This window comes from Narcine bancroftii, chromosome 2, assembly GCF_036971445.1.
Source record: "Narcine bancroftii isolate sNarBan1 chromosome 2, sNarBan1.hap1, whole genome shotgun sequence".
In the NCBI taxonomy this organism is placed as follows: Eukaryota; Metazoa; Chordata; class Chondrichthyes; order Torpediniformes; family Narcinidae; genus Narcine; species Narcine bancroftii.
Genome location: NC_091470.1, coordinates 37,340,748 through 37,357,186, shown reverse-complemented (window position 1 = coordinate 37,357,186; position 16,439 = coordinate 37,340,748). Strand labels below are relative to the sequence as shown.

Below are 16,439 nucleotides of genomic sequence, written 5' to 3'. Positions count from 1 at the left end.
TGAGAATCGACTCATAAGCTGTAACTCACTGCCCCCTTTGCAAACATTGCTGGATCCGAGTATTTGTAGCATTTTCTATATTTGTGTCAGAAAAAGCTCAGAATGATGCAAACCATTCAATCAGTAGGAATTATCCTCCATTCTTCTACTTGGCTAAAGTTTCATCCTGCTGTACTCTTAACAATATTACAGTAATCACCCTTAGCAGTATAAACAACTCCTTGAAAAAAAAACCTGCAAATGCACCTTCAAGCAAAACTAAAAATACTGCACATCTGCCACAAATAAAGGTTCAAAACAACATTTTAATTCTTTGTAAAAACAAGGCTGGAGAAACTCAGCAGGTCTAACATAGAACTTTACATAGCAAAGATAAAAGATACATAACCAATGTATTGAGCCTGAGCCCTTCATCAATGTATGAGCAAAATGTAGATGGGCATCTGAATATAATATAATGGTTGGGGAGGGGGGTTGTGGGGGAGGAGCACAGGTCCATAGGCAAGAGGTGACAGGTGGATAAGGGAGGGAACAACAGCAAATGAGGGGATGGCTCTGTGAATGGAGGGGGAAGGAGGTGAAGATCTGGAAGAAAGGAGAATGAGGATTTTAAAAACTTTTTAAAAATTATATAATTATATATCATTCTTTGCCTTGTATTCCATTTCCAAATTCTGAAAATAAAAACAGGTTTTTACTCATCACTCTTTACGTAATTCCTTCTGAAAATACTCATAACTGCAGAATGGTGCGGAACTTTGTGGATTTTATGAAAACTAGCAAGTAAACCTCATTGGTTAACACCGAGAGCTATATATTTACAAGCGAAAAAACAGCAACATGGATAATTATTAGGTTGTTCTAAAAAATCATACCTTTTCTAAAACAAGGATATCGAAAAAGTTTTACCAATCCATAGTCATCTGCAGAAACTAAAACTTGATCATTGAAATTGGCATCCACTGAATTAATATCATTAACATCTAAATATTTGGGCCATATTCCATTCACCTCTGGACCCAATACACACGTCCAAGTTGCCCATTGAACATCTTCTTTATTTGCAATTTCTTTACCATCTGAAATTATATTAAAGACACCAAAATGAATTCAGAAAATTACATGCCATTCCACAACTTCAGTCATTTGCTTCAGTTGCACTTTTCACTTGATCATTGGATATTTGCTTGTTGTTATGTTGAAGTAAAAAAAAAGTTCTGAATTTGAAACATATCCCAGAAGGTGAAAGATACATTTAAGCAGCATTTGTAAATTAGAAATGAAGCATCACAAATTACGAATGTCAGGCGGCACTCTGGCCATGGATATACACAACTGCTAGCGTGATGGTCAGCTAATGGGGCCAATTTGCTTGAAAAATAGATTTATGATTAAGAGAAATGCAAATGAAGGAACAAACTGTATAAAGAAGAATAAAAATTAAATCAACAAGAGAAATTACTCAAAGATAAAATGGAATGTGAACAACATCAAAAACTTAACAAGTCTATTAGATCAGAAGTTGATTTATTTCACCAGTGTTTACTTTCTCAGCATCTCATTTTGAGGAGTTCTTCAGCATGGCTTGAAACTATTTCCCCCATTTCTAACAAAGAAACTCAAGTTGCGCTGATCTCTTTCTGGGAATGCTAACAGACTTGCAGTTGTTACAAATAAAAATGTCATGAGAGTGCAGATGGTTGCCCGCAATGTCAGGTAGCATCAATGGAAAGAGACCAATTTAAAAAAAAATGCATATCCATGACCCCATATCAGAACCTTTGTTTTACTTTTTGTCTTTATTTCAGTTCTCCAGCAACTGCAGCGTTTATTTAAATTTTCGACCAATTGAAGTATATAAGTGGTCCCACTTCTAAACATGAAACGAAATAGATTTTTTTCTCAAATGCAATTCCAGGCATTCCGATAACAATCCCAAGTAATCCCATCGACGAACTGCACACTCATGCAGTGACTAATTTTTGCACAATGGATGGAATGCAAAACCCTTGCTAGTTACAGGGTTTGGCACAAAAAAAGGAGCAATGTCCAAGCTGTTGCCTCTGCTTTCAGCTCTCCTCCTACCTTGAGTAGTAAATCCTTTAGTCAATTTACAACAGTTTTCAGCTTGTTTTCCCTCATGATCTTAGTATTTTCTCACTTCCTATACTAACCTCTGATCCCTTTTAAGTCAATTATGTGATTTAAAATTAGGTTAGAGTCTGGAAAAACAACCAACTGAAAAACCTCACAAAGATAAGCGTATACAGAGCCGTTGTCATACCCACACTCCTGTTCGGCTCCGAATCATGGGTCCTCTACCGGCACCACCTACGGCTCCTAGAACGCTTCCACCAGCGTTGTCTCCGCTCCATCCTCAACATCCATTGGAGCGCTCACACCCCTAACGTCGAGGTACTCGAGATGGCAGAGGTCGACAGCATCGAGTCCACGCTGCTGAAGATCCAGCTGCGCTGGATGGGTCACGTCTCCAGAATGGAGGACCATCGCCTTCCCAAGATCGTATTATATGGCGAGCTCTCCACTGGCCACCGTGACAGAGGTGCACCAAAGAAAAGGTACAAGGACTACCTAAAGAAATCTCTTGGTGCCTGCCACATTGACCACCGCCAGTGGGCTGATAACGCCTCAAACCGTGCATCTTGGCGCCTCACAGTTTGGCGGGCAGCAGCCTCCTTTGAAGAAGACCGCAGAGCCCACCTCACTGACAAAAGGCAAAGGAGGAAAAACCCAACACCCAACCCCAACCAACCAATTTTCCCTTGCAACCGCTGCAATCGTGTCTGCCTGTCCCGCATCGGACTGGTCAGCCACAAACGAGCCTGCAGCTGACGTGGACTTTTTTACCCCCTCCATAAATCTTCGTCCGCGAAGCCAAGCCAAAGAAAAAGAAGAGAGAAAAAGCACGTTATCTCTGCTATTCCTTCCTGGTAAACAATCAATAGTGGCAGAGTTACCAATATACCATTTATTCCTCCTTTCTGAACTGGCTTCTTGGACTATTATCCAGTAGCTTGATTCCATGTACTGTATTGATGGACCATTTCAGGTAAGCATCAAGAATTAATCATGTTGGTGTGGAATTGGATTCATACATAGTCCAGGATTGTAATGAAATCAGAATGGTCACAATTGAGACCTCCAGACTGTGGGAACTTACAGAATTATGTATTTCTTGGAATGACTTAAATCTTTAAACTATCATGGGTGTCACCTGACCTTAGGCAATTGCTGCATTATTAACTCAAGAATTCTTCATCAGTCATTCAGTAATGCAAGCATTATTCCACCAGGCCAAATGCTTGGAGATTTTTGCATCTTCCTTGAAATAAAAAAAAAACTGCAGTGATCCAATGGACACTGCAGTGTAATAGGAGCACCAGGCATGAATAAGATGAAGCATGGAGCAAGCAGAATAACATGGGACATAGAGCATGTAGTGAATGGCAGCAGATGGAACAGTCGAAGGTAGGTCAACGAGAAGCACAAATAGGAGGAAATTGGAGGAGGAACCCACACAGGCTGCAGGCGTCTTGAGATCAAAGGAGTCACACCAGACTGGGAACTGACTCGTGCGAATCAAGTATTGGAACCGGAATTCAAGAGGGTGCTGAGGGCAAGAAGGGCTCCTGAAGGGTCTTGGGTGCTGAAGGCCTCCTCATCATATTGGAGTTTTGGTCTGGGCTCGCGTTGCTGATGGTTTAAACTGGAGTCTTGTGCGGCTGCAGGGGCTGAGGGAGCACTGGAGGCTAATCCACGGACTCTCAGTGACTATGCTTCTCTTTCTCCGACTGTAAGGGGCATTGGGCAATGCTAATAGTGAATCTTTGTCTGCCATGGCAGAATAAAGGCAATTTTGTGCCATATTACATTTCTGTTCTATTACATTGCGATAAATAGTATCTGATCTGAGTCAGCAAAAAAATTGGAATGGAAAAATAACAGAAGTTTAGAAGAGAAAATTGGAAATATAATCTTGCTTTGTTTTAGCTAAGGATCACTAGACATCTCAAGCTTTGTTCATTTTGGAATTTATTGCAATAACAGTCTCTCAAACAAGAAATTATTTACATTTCAGCAGGCAATGATTATCTGTTACAACTGGAACATGATCTGGGATCTGGGATCATGTTTATTTTCAAATCCAAACACATGCATCAACTTCTGGTTTAAACTGCTCCACCATGCATAGATTAGGGAAACAACCTGCGGCCAGGAGCTAGGTCAATCCTTCATATCTTACTACTTTAAAAGGGCTTTTTGTGAAATGTTATGAGGTGTTTCACAGAAATGCTATCAAATAAGAAATTGCCACCAATGGAAGCAAATTTATGTTTTAGAGTCTTTGCAATGATGGAAGGAATAAAATTAGGGATTTAGGAATATATTGGAAGAACACTACATTTGGGGCTAGGAGGAGAGAGGGATCAAACTCTACAGACAAAGGTTATGGGAAAATTAGTGGAGCTACTTCTGGTGATGACACAGACCTAGGTATCGGCACTTTAAGCATTGGTAGAAATCTGTGGTTAGAAGCTGTCTCAGGATTTATAAATGACACCAAGGCTGCAAACATTATAATATAGGGCAGACTGTTACCATATCCTGGGAAATAATTAATAGAAAAATTACATTTATAGGAGAATTGCAAACAATGTATTCAGTTTTAGAAGGAACATGTTAGAAGGAACATGAATGCTTCCTCCCAAACTATCAAGTTAGTTTTTTCCTGTTGAATGCACACTCCTCTCTATAATTGGGATTTTTAAAAAAAATACCCCACTGAAACTCTGCAGAATTTAATCAGAGCCTTACATTTCCTTACTCTTCAACTGCAGACTCCCTCTGAAATATTCTCCTTTTGATTGTGAGCTGATGAAGCCCACTTCTGGGTGGGTAAACTGTTCAAAATAAAAGAGTTAAATGGGAACGATTGCAGATGCTGGAGTCGTGCAAAATGCACAAATGTTTTGAAGAAACTCAGCAAGTCACACAGCATCTATAGGAACTGAAGGATAACCAAAATTTCGGCCTTGAGCCCTTTGCCAAGGAACGATGAAGGGCCCAGGCCAGAAACATTGGTTACCCTTTATTAATGAAAATAAAAGATGCAATATGACCAAAATTGAAACAAAATTCAAACTCCACTCCATGCATTTTATTTTGATATTTGCTTACAATGTGGAGGCAGTTTCAATCTAAGTCTATACCAGGTCACAAAGCTATTCTCCACACATTCTCCTTGCCCTGTGCTCCAACCCAATCACTCAGACCCTATATCTCATCCACATAATTTATCTGCTAATTCTAAATGCTTTTGGCACATGGGAAGAAACACACTTTCATGGGGAGAATATGCAAACTCCATGCCGGTGCAGTGGAAGTTAGGGTGAAACTTGGGTTGTTGGAGCTGTGAGGCAGCAGTTCTATTTGCTGTATCATTGAGCCATTACTCAAATCTCTTTGGACTCTTGGAAGGTGGGGTTTAGAGGTAATGCTTCACAAATAAACTAATATTGCTGAAGACCAATAAACATTGCAAAGACATATTAAGTAAACATGCAATTAGATGTACATATTCGCTTATCAAGATGAGACTCTTACATGGCATGTTGTAAAACAGTCTTTTCCCAGAACCGTCATTGGTTTGTAAGTATTTACTATCAGTTGACCAATCCATATGTGTGATGAAGTTCATAGATCCAACACATTCACCAACTTTTTTGTATCGTTGCAGAACTCCATAGATATCAATGGAGTTATCATTCGATCCCACTGCCAAATATGCTCCATCTGGAGAATATTTTAACTCATGAATTGCTTCCTTCCTATCTTTTATGTGAACGACTTCGGTCATATCTCTGAAATAGAAAAAACAATTTACCATGAATCAGATCTTAAATAACTCCCAAATAATTATTTGGATCTTCACTGTCTGCAGCTTTTCAATATTCTTCTTGCCCACTGTGGATGGCTTCACATTTACCTGCATGTGATCCATCTGATATACTTTTGCCCAATCATAAATCAAACATTTCTTCCTTTTGTTTCAAAACAACTCATTTCTTAACTTCAGAGTAGGCAAGATAGGTTGTGCCTGCCTTTCAAAAATAACAATACATTTTATTAGATTCATGGTTTACTTGTAGTGCAATAAGTTGAATTGATTTCCAATGCTCATGCGTGTTTCTTTCTTAGTAACAGGTGAACTGAGAACAAGCAGTCACTGGCTTTTCTCTTCCATTCCATCACAGTCAGTTCGAACGATGTGAATTTCCTGAGATAGTCTTTGAAAGAAGCGTGCAGGCACTTCAGTAGGAAAAGAGCTAAGGGAAAAGTGATGTTTGCTGCTGCTTCGGAGAACAACGCAGCCTCCATATACCCCATCAAGGTGCAGACTGCACCGAACAGGAAATATACAGTAAAACTCCTGGTATCCGGCACCTATGGGGATTGGATGCCGGATAAGTGTATTGGTCGGTTGCTTGAGAGTGCATGCTGCATCATTGGTGAATTAACAGTGAGCCTGCCAATTTAAAAATTCCATATTTTTTATCTATTTATTTTCTGCAATTTTTCTTTTGCCACCTGCTTGAGTCTGTTGGTTCCTTAAATTCTGGATAATGTTTTTTTTTTTAAACTGTAATTGACATTGGATCCAAATCCCAGAAGTCTCTCCCAAACATCTTCCTCATAGTGGAGAGATTCATTCTCATCTCTGTTCTGGAGGTTGACTCCTTACTTTGAGATTGTGACCATTGATAACTCAGCCAATGGAACCATCAACCACATATCCGCCCTGTCATTTCACTTTAGAATTATGTATAATCAATGAGGTCAGCTCTCATTCTTCTAAATTCAAGGGTGCACAGGCCTAGCTTTCTGAATCTCCCCTCATGCAATGAACCAACCAACCCAAAAATGAATGGGATGAGCCTTGCCGCACTCCTGCTTTCATTGGTTAGGTGGACAGACCGGTTCACATTATTCCAGATACAGTCTCATTATGCTCTACATGCTACGTGTTTGTTTTGTATTTAAATCCTCGTTCATTTACCCAGTGTACCACTTGCCTTTCTCATTACTTGCTGACTTGCACAACAACCTTTAACGAGTCATGCCTAAAAATACCTGGGTGCCCTCTGAAAATTAACACGATTCAATTGTTTAAAAAAAACTCCATCTTTTGTTTTTCTGACCAAAGAGGATGACATTTTGTTTTACAAAATAATTGATCAGTTATGTCCTTCTTCATTCATTTAGCCTTTCAAAATGCTCTTGAAACCCCTCTGCATCTTCATAATCCATGATGCCACCTAGTTGGGCTATATTACACTACATTACAACCCAACACCCAACCCCAACCCACCAATTTTCCCCTGCAACCGCTGCAATCGTGTCTGCCTGTCCCGCATCGGACTTGTCAGCCACAAACGAGCCTGCAGCTGACGTGGACTTTTACCCCCTCCATAAATCTTCGTCCGCGAAGCCAAGCCGAAGAAAAAACACTTTACTCCTTTCACTAATGCTGATGTCTCAAAATCTCCATTTACTCTGGACTCTGAAGAAATAATTGTGACAACAGAAAAAAACATTTGATTAATTTTTGTTATTTCTTCCAATTCTATCTGGAAGTTAAATTTTGTTGATTTTTTTTCCTTATTGATGGGTCTCTGATCATCACTTCAAAAAAATCTTTCGACATATCTATTCTCAGATTCCACTTTTCACTCCTTATCAATGCGTTGTTTATTTTTTTTTTAAATGATGAAAGTACTTTCCATTGAGAGTAGGAAGACATTTGGCTCCTAGATATCAGGGCACATTGACGATGAGATGTTCGAAAAGGGAAAGCTCAGAGATTGGTCGACTTGTGTGGGCAACTTGCCCATGGTTACGACCAAGTGACGACTTGGTCTCTTTGGTGGTTTTAGTCACCCAACTACTGGAAAGATATCAATAAGATAGAAAGAGTGCAGAGAAGATTTACTAGGATGTTGCCCGGACTTCAGGAACTGAGTTTCAGGGAAAGGTTAAACAGATTAGGACTTTATTCCCTGGAGCGTAAAAAAATGAGGAGAGATTTGATGGAGGTATTTAAAATTATGAGGGGTATAGACAGTAAATGTAGGAAGGCTTTTTCCACTTAGATGCAATCCAGAGGACATGGGCTAAGGGTGAAAGGGGAAAAGTTAAGGGGAAACTTCCTCACACAGAGAGTGGTGGGAGTGTGGACCATCTGCCAGCTGAAGTGGTGAATGAGGGCTCAATTTTAACATGCAAGAAGAATTTGGACAGGTACATGGATGGGTGATGTATGAAGAGCTATGGATTTGGTGCAGGTTAGTGGGACTAGGCAGAAAAATGGTTTGGCACAGACCAGAAGGGCCAAAGGGGCCTGTTTCTATGCTGTAATGTTTTATGCTTCTAAAATCTGGGGTAATGTTCCCAGATCCATCTCTGGTCTACCACCAGCCAGGTGAATAAAAGACACCCTATTAAAGGAGTTAAAAATCACATACAACACAATATATAGTTAATAACATACATAAAATATCAAATAATAAAAAGAGCAACAAAAGGTAAATTATTGAACAAAGGAAGTCTACAATATTGATACATCCTGCCTTGAAGATATGTCTTTTATAGAACCATAACCTCTCCATATCACGATAGTCGATAAGAACATAAACATAGAAGACATTTTACATAATCTTCCTGTTTAACAGGAAATCTGCAGACACCGAGATTGTAATGTAAGACATAAAAGTTTTGGAGAAACTCAGCAGTTAAGGGGTCAGGCCCAAAATGTTGATTACCCTTTATTTCCTATAGATCAGGGGTGTCAAACTCAAATTCACAGAGGGCCAAATTAAAAACTTGGACTAAGTCATGGGCCAAACTAAATATTTATTGAAAATTTTCAACAACATCTGCATGTTTTCTCTTCTTTCAACATATGTAATGTTAAACTTTTTCTTATTGAAATAAATGTTTAATAATAGTTTTGGTTAAACTCTTTCTAGAAGAAGCATTAACAAATGAGAAATAAAATATTAAATAAATAATATTTCTCTATAGCCTTTAAGCTCCTTTTAAATGTATTTTTTTTCACAAGCCAACAAGTCAAAAAAAAAACTTGCTTCAATGACAAACAGGTTTGTCTTTTAAAATGATGAACATATAGTCTGTCTCCCACCTGTCTTGAAAGGTCCTGTTTTCTGGCTTTCGTTTGGCCATTTTCCGTAAGGGGTTTATTACATGTGAGTTGGGCGACAGGTCGCAGATGCTAATGACAGTAAAGAGAGGAGGTGGGGGCGATTAGCGGGCTGACGCCAACGCATTTGCAAAGCATTCTGGGATTTGTAGTATTAGCTGTGCATGCGCTATACTGGCGCGGCGGCCAGCGGGCCAGCTCTAATACATATTTGATATGATCTTGCGGGCCAAATATAATTATATCATGGGCCAAATTTGGCCCGCGGGCCTGAGTTTGACATGTGTGCTACAGATGCTGTGTGAGTGACATAATCTTAATCTTTTTTTTAAAAAAAAGCAAATAACATAAATAGGAACTCCAACATATAAATAATGAAAACTTTGCTGTGGGAGTTACACACTTAGTCTTGCAACAGCTAACAGGAAGTGCACGGCCTACAACATAGTCAGGGAACTCAAGGGAAGATGTTTGTTTACTGAGAACAAGAGATTCTAATAGGTTCAAGTTATCCTTCAACATTAGTGAGCACATGTGAGTAACGTCATCAGGAAAGTAGTGTGTTCAGCCTAAACAACCCTCGCTAACATGCTATTAACAAACAGGCAGTTTAGCAAAAGTAGAGAATTTATAAAACATGCATTTAATATTTTAGATAAAGTTTTCAAATTAAAGTAATATGTATGCAAAATCTATATCATTGGACCCATCTTGAAGAAAGATCTTTTATTTAGTGCCTCATCATGTCTTCCAGTGCTCTGAAAGCACACTCCATCCAATGATCTATTGTTTCTGCTGTAATGGGTGCTTAGCAAAACATAATGACAAATCTTTCAGAAAAGATTACACTGGTAAAATTAGTAATCAAAACACTGCCAGAAATGGGCAAAATTTCTCTTGAAAGGGCGATAAGAATTTTTAAAATGTCTGTCTGAACTGGAATACATCCATTTGATTTAACATCACATTCAAAGGAAGTATATTCAACATTTCTGCAGTAGTGTCAGTTAAATGTTCAAGTCTTAAAAGGGAGTTTGGAATCAGAACCGATGATAATAGAACGCTACCAACTTAAGATAAAAATGGAGCTCACAGCACTGCCACAATTTTTGTTTGCATATTGCATTGAGCAATCCAGTCATTAGAGAAGGTTTCCTCTATGTTGGACAAACTAAAGGCTGATTGGGTGATTACTTTATAGAGCACTTGTTGTTACCCACATTAGTGATGCTGAGGATGCATCTTATTGCAGTTTTGTGACGCTTATTGCAATGACTTTATTGCAGTTTTTATTACACATTAATTATGGATATGAGGATAAAAATGGAAGATAAATGTTGCTCAATACATCACATGTAGCTTTTAAAGTGCCAGAACTGGGTAATACACATACCTGATGCGTAGTACAGTGAAAGAACCATCCTTCATACCTAGAGCAAGATGAATGCCATCAGAACTCACGGCAACACACCGAATTGGCTCTTGCATATTGCATCGAGCAATCAGAGCATGATCAATAAGGCTCCATATTCTGCAAACAAATTTAGTCCATCATAAAAAGATGAAATGAAATGAATAATCAAGTTGATTAGGGAAGGCAACCTTGACATTGGAGAAACTAAATGCAAATCGCCTGCGCTCAGTCAATGGGACATACTCCCAATTGCCTGCTACTTTAATTCACTATTTCTTACTCTGATCTTCCTGTCTGGAGAATTCACCACTGTAACAATAAGACCCAAGCTCAAGGAGCAACACATTATTTTCTGAGACCTACAGAATTCTATCAAATCCTCCAACTTTAGATAACTTTCTTTTCTTCGTTGGAGAAACTTCTATTTTAACTACCATTCTTTCTTTCTTATAATCAGACTATACAACATTAGTTATGCATTACACAGACAACAAAGGTTCATCTGAACTTTCTTGCCCCAATACAGTATTTAATCTTATCCGAGACATCCCCTTGGTTGCATCCATTGCCTTCCACTATTGATCCAAAGTATTACTTGGCATTTTGTTGATCACTTAACAAATAGTTTTCCACAGTGAAATATATATAATTACAAATTAGGTCATTGTACTAGGATTTAATTAAATGTTGCCAATTCAAAATATTACCCTGTAAGGTTCCAGATTTTGAGGACCTGTCACAATAGAATGAAATAAGTGCATACAATTCATCTGTTGCTAGATTATGTTCATTCCTTTCATCCCTCATTTTAGCCTCAAGCTGTCAACCAACAATGGATTCATTCATTTTTTTTAATGCATATTATTGGGAAGTGCCTGTTATTTATTAGGAACTACCACATTTGAGGATATTTTTCCCCCCTTCTATGCAACAGAGGATTAGCAAAAATGTGGTGGTACAAATATAAATATAAACAACTCATCTAAACAGATTGACAAATATCAAAGACTAAATCATCCCTAATTCATGACTGATGTTTATGTTCTGCTAGGTTTGCTGATTGAACTTCAAGATTATGCAGATCAAGTTTAAGATTGTGTCATCCGAAAGTGAAAGGCTCAGAATGTATTCTAAATCCATGCATCAAGCAAAACTTATTTGTAGAATAAGCCTGATTGTTGACCATTATAGTGTGACATGGAAAAGGGGAATATTTGAACAAGTTAAAATGAGTTACTTTTGTAAAAACAAAGAATAAATTATACTAAATAATCATGCTTATGTCAATTTATTATCTGACAGCACATTAATCTCAAGGAATGATACAAACCTAACCGATCGATCATCGCTCCCAGTTATCGCCAATGGCTTTGTTGGATGTGCTGCCAAGGCCCAAAGTTCCCCTTCACAGTGACCTTGCATAATTAGAAAAGGCTTGTTTCGCTCATGAACCACGATTTCAAAGATTTCACTATCTTGAGTGCCAACTAAAATATGATCTCCTTGCCAACATACACTCCTCACTGAGAGACCTTGTAAAGAAAAAAAAAATTAAAAATAAATAGATTGGAAAACCTCAAGATATTAACCCTTTAAAAATCCATGGTCTTATACAAACGTAATGATTAATGCATGCAATAAAACACAGGGCAAGGGTGAGGAAATGGCCAAAAGACAGCATTTGTACTTGCAATATTATGCAACAATGTTTGTCATCCTAAGAACGCAAGAATAAGAGTAGGTCATCTGGCCTGTTGAGCTTACTCCACCATTCACTAAGATTATGGTTGATCTGGCCAGACTCCACTCTACTTACCCACACTTGTTCTCCATAATCCTTAATTTCTCTATCTTTGTCTTACATTCAATGAGACAGCCTCCACTGCTTCCTTGAGCAGAAAATTTCAGATTCACTACTTGTTAAAAGTTGTTCTTTATCTGCCTTGAAACCACTCCCCCTCATCTTGAAGCTATGTCCCTTAGTTCTAGTCTCACTTGCAAGTGGAAACAGTATTTTTAATTTATTTACAGCACAGTAGAAGCCAATTCTGGCCATTATAAACTTGTGCAGCCCAATGACACCCAAATTAACTCATGACCCCATGCATTTTGGACAGTGAGAGCATGCCAGAGTGGGAAAACCCATGCAGACAAATTCCTTGGTGCACTGGATTCCAATCTGGATCGCTGGCACTGTAATAGCATTGTGCTAACCTCTATGCTAATTCCTTGTAGACTAATTCCCACGCAGACAAATTCCTTGCAGCACTGGATTCCAATTTGGATCGGTGGCACTGTAATAGCATTGTGCTAACCTCTATGCTAATCGTGCTCCTCGATCTCCCTGCTTCTTCATCTTTTCCTTTCAAAATTTTACACAGTTCCCTCATTCTTCTGATCTCCAATGAGTCAAGTCCCAGGTTACTTCATCTGTCCTCATTAGCTAACCTTTCATTTTGGAATCATCCTGGTGAACCTCCTCTGCACCGCCTGCAAAGGCAATATATCCTCTCAAGTAAGACAAGAATTACACACAGAACTCCAGGTGCAGCTGCACCAATACCCTGTATAGTTGCAGAAGATCCTTCTGCTCTTCAATTCTATCCTTCTAGCAGTAAAGACTTAGACCTCAAACAGCAACAACAGAAGACGCAATTCAAAAGGGTTACATTTTAACTCGATATTGTTAATGACTTAACAATAAAATGTTTTAACCCAATTAACCCCACTATAACTATAACAAATGTACAAATATCATATATTTATAAACAATGTGTAGGTGAAAAAAATAATCCAGACCATTAAAGTATGTGCCCAATATTCAAAAAGAGAAAAATCCCGCCAAACCCCAGGTCAGTCAGTTCAAAAACAGTCCACAGAATTCAATGTCCATATTCAGTTTCCCCAACTGAATAACAAAAAAGGCCATCGTATTGAACAATGGAGAGAGAAATGACTGATGTTGAGTGGCTGTAAACTTTCATATCCTTTTTCTAAGCCTCCTTAGATGACTTCCCTCAGTTCTCAAATTGTTTTTAACCCTTCATTATCTTATGAGGCAAGTGCCTTTCACACAGCTCTCCAGGTTGGTCTCTGTCACTCCAATTGCTGCAGTTCTGCTGCTCCAACTGCCGTTCTGAACATTCCATTCACTCTCTGTCTGCACAGCTCGACCCGACTGCACCACAAGTCGCACAGAGTTCCCAGCAGAATTCCACCCTTTATGATGACAGTCCACAGTCCAAAAGGTCAGTCCATGGTCCATAACAAGACCGATATCCCATTTATCCTTTTGATTATCAGCTGTACCTGCAAACTAATTCATGCACATGCATTTCCAGTATCTGCACACTGCTATTTTCCCACCATTTAAATAGTCTAATCTATTATTTTTCTTTCCAAAGAGGATGACCTCACATTTTCTCATGTTTTACTCATCTGCTAGATCCTTGCTCACTCGCTTTACTTTTCTATATATCTCTGAAAACTGAAAGTAATGAGGAAAATTACAAGAACACAAAATCTCCAAAATAAAATGCAGAGGAAAGCAATTTATGGTGAGCTCTTGATGTAATTGGCTTTTTCACTAAATTTAATCTCATTAGCAAACTTAGATATGTTTACATTGGTCCCCTCCTCCAAATAATTTATTGTGAACAGTTGTGGGCTGAGCACTGACCCATATAGCACCCCACTAACCACTGATTGCCAACCAGAGAAACACTCATTCATCCCTTCTAATGGTTAACCCATCCTCTTATCCATGCCAATACATTACCTCTAATTCCATGTATCCTTATCTTATTCAAAATATTTCTGTGCAGCACCTCAAAAAAGTATACTGCATCAATTTTTCCTCCTTTTCTCAAAAAAGTAACCTTCTCCTATCATACAAGCTTGTGTCCCTTGCAAACATGAACAATACTTCCCTCATCAGCTGCCAGCTGACAGCAAAACTAACTGCTTGCAGTCCATGAAACTTAGGGATTTTCATACATGCATTGCTTAATGTGAAAATTCTGAGGATGCTCCCATTGATTTCACAATTTTTTTTTCACAACTTTATTTATTTGTTCAACAAAGTTATTACATACAGTAAAAAAAGTACATATTATGAACGATAACAAAAATTTATACAAAAGAAGAAAAAAAAGAACCCCCCCCCTCTCAGCCAGCTCTCTTTAGGAGAGCCAAAGAAAGAAAAAAAACTGAAATATATTTACTAAAATCTAATCAAGGTAAATCTAAATGTAAATATTCTAAATATAAAGACCACTTATTAAGAAAAAAAGAATAATTATCATGTCAGGGTTTGAGTTACAGAGAAAGATTGAGCAGCCTGGGGCTTTTTTCTCTGGAGTGTAGAAGATTGAGGGGGGATTTGATGGAGGTGTTCAAGATTTTAAAAGGGACAGAGAGAGTCAACGTGGATAGGCTTTTTCAATTAAGAGTGGGGGATATTCAAACCAGAGGCCATGGTTTGAGATTGCAGGGGGAAAATTATAAGGGGAACATGAGGGGAAATTTCTTCACGCAAAGGGTGGTTGGGATGTGGAATAAGCTTCTGGCAGAGGTGGTTGAAGCAAAGACGTTATTTACATTTAAGGAAAGACTGGATAATTACATGGAGGGGAGAGGATTGGAGGGGTATGGACCAGATGCTGGTCAGTGGGATTAGGAGGGTGGGGATTTGTTCCGGCATGGACTAGTAGGGCCAAACTGGCCTGTTCTGTGCTGTATATGGTTATATGATAAAACATACGTGATTTTTTCCATTACCAAACAAGTTTTCATCTCATTATGCCATCTATTAATATCAATCACATTAGCATTTTTCCATATACTTGCTATACATTTTTTTGTAACAGATAAAGCTAAATATACAAAAGCAATCTGAAATTTGTCTCATCCTGATTTCACATAGTGAGTCGGAAATCATTAAGCTGCCATGAACTCGTGATCTCTGGAAACTAATTCTGCTACAGATTAGCCAGGAAAAAAAAAGCTTTAAAAAAAAAAACGATACTGCATTTCCAAATAATCACTGTTCACTGTAGAAGGAAGAGGAAGTCACTAAATTCAACAATCTGGCTACTGCAATGCCTTGATATCAATATAAAGTTGAACATTTATGGAATTGATAAGAATGGCATTTTTGAAATATTTTGGACTTTAGGAAAAATGTAAGGAAACACTTTGCCAAACAATTGAAGAATGAGGATGAACAGAATGCTAGCAGCATGTTTTAAATTCCCTGCAATTGACACTGCATAATTTTGTGGAAGTGTGAAAGGCAGAAAAAGCTATTGGCAATTCAGGTTTAATCAAAGTGTACCTACCGACTACAAGGTTGCACAGATATATTGGTGCCATTTCAAAGATTTGGTTGTGTCATGGTGAGAGTACAATGTGTAATTTTATAGAAACAGAAGAATTGCAGATGCTGGAATTTTGAGCATAGTTGCTGGAGGAACTCAGCAGGTCAGGTAGCAACCATGTTTAGAAATAGTTAGTCTATGTCGGGAGTGGCCATATGTGGTACTTTGACATATGTGCAACTCAGGAAATATGTTGATAGATTTGGTGGCCGCAGCTTGAGATCGCATGTGGTGCATGCAGCTGTGTTACAAACAGTGAAATTAGCAGAGTTTAAGTATAATCTAGGTTGCCCACCCTCTGGAGTTCCCGTCGCCCCTACCACAGGCTCTCACATTGGCCCCTCCCGTTAGCCCATCCAAGTTCACGACATCCCGGCCACTTTCCCATCAGAGAACTTGATGCCCTGAA

At 38.6% G+C, this 16,439-nt stretch overlaps 1 protein-coding gene across 4 annotated transcripts in view; it reads right to left on the bottom strand.

Moving 5' to 3' along the window:
• The window catches only part of LOC138753387 (echinoderm microtubule-associated protein-like 5), a 182,360-nt gene that overhangs the window by 101,643 nt on the left and 64,278 nt on the right, over positions 1-16,439 (bottom strand). For 3 of the 4 annotated variants that reach the window (XM_069916317.1, XM_069916318.1, XM_069916315.1), the window contains exons 7-10: positions 11,983-12,184; positions 10,632-10,769; positions 5,626-5,882; positions 876-1,079 (exon numbers count right to left, since the gene is read on the bottom strand). In XM_069916317.1, coding sequence (XP_069772418.1) covers positions 876-1,079; positions 5,626-5,882; positions 10,632-10,769; positions 11,983-12,184 — 801 coding nt within the window. Of the gene's footprint in view, positions 1-875; positions 1,080-5,625; positions 5,883-10,631; positions 10,770-11,982; positions 12,185-13,451; positions 13,767-16,439 lie in introns of those variants that run through there. The other variant, XM_069916316.1, reaches the window with a different exon arrangement.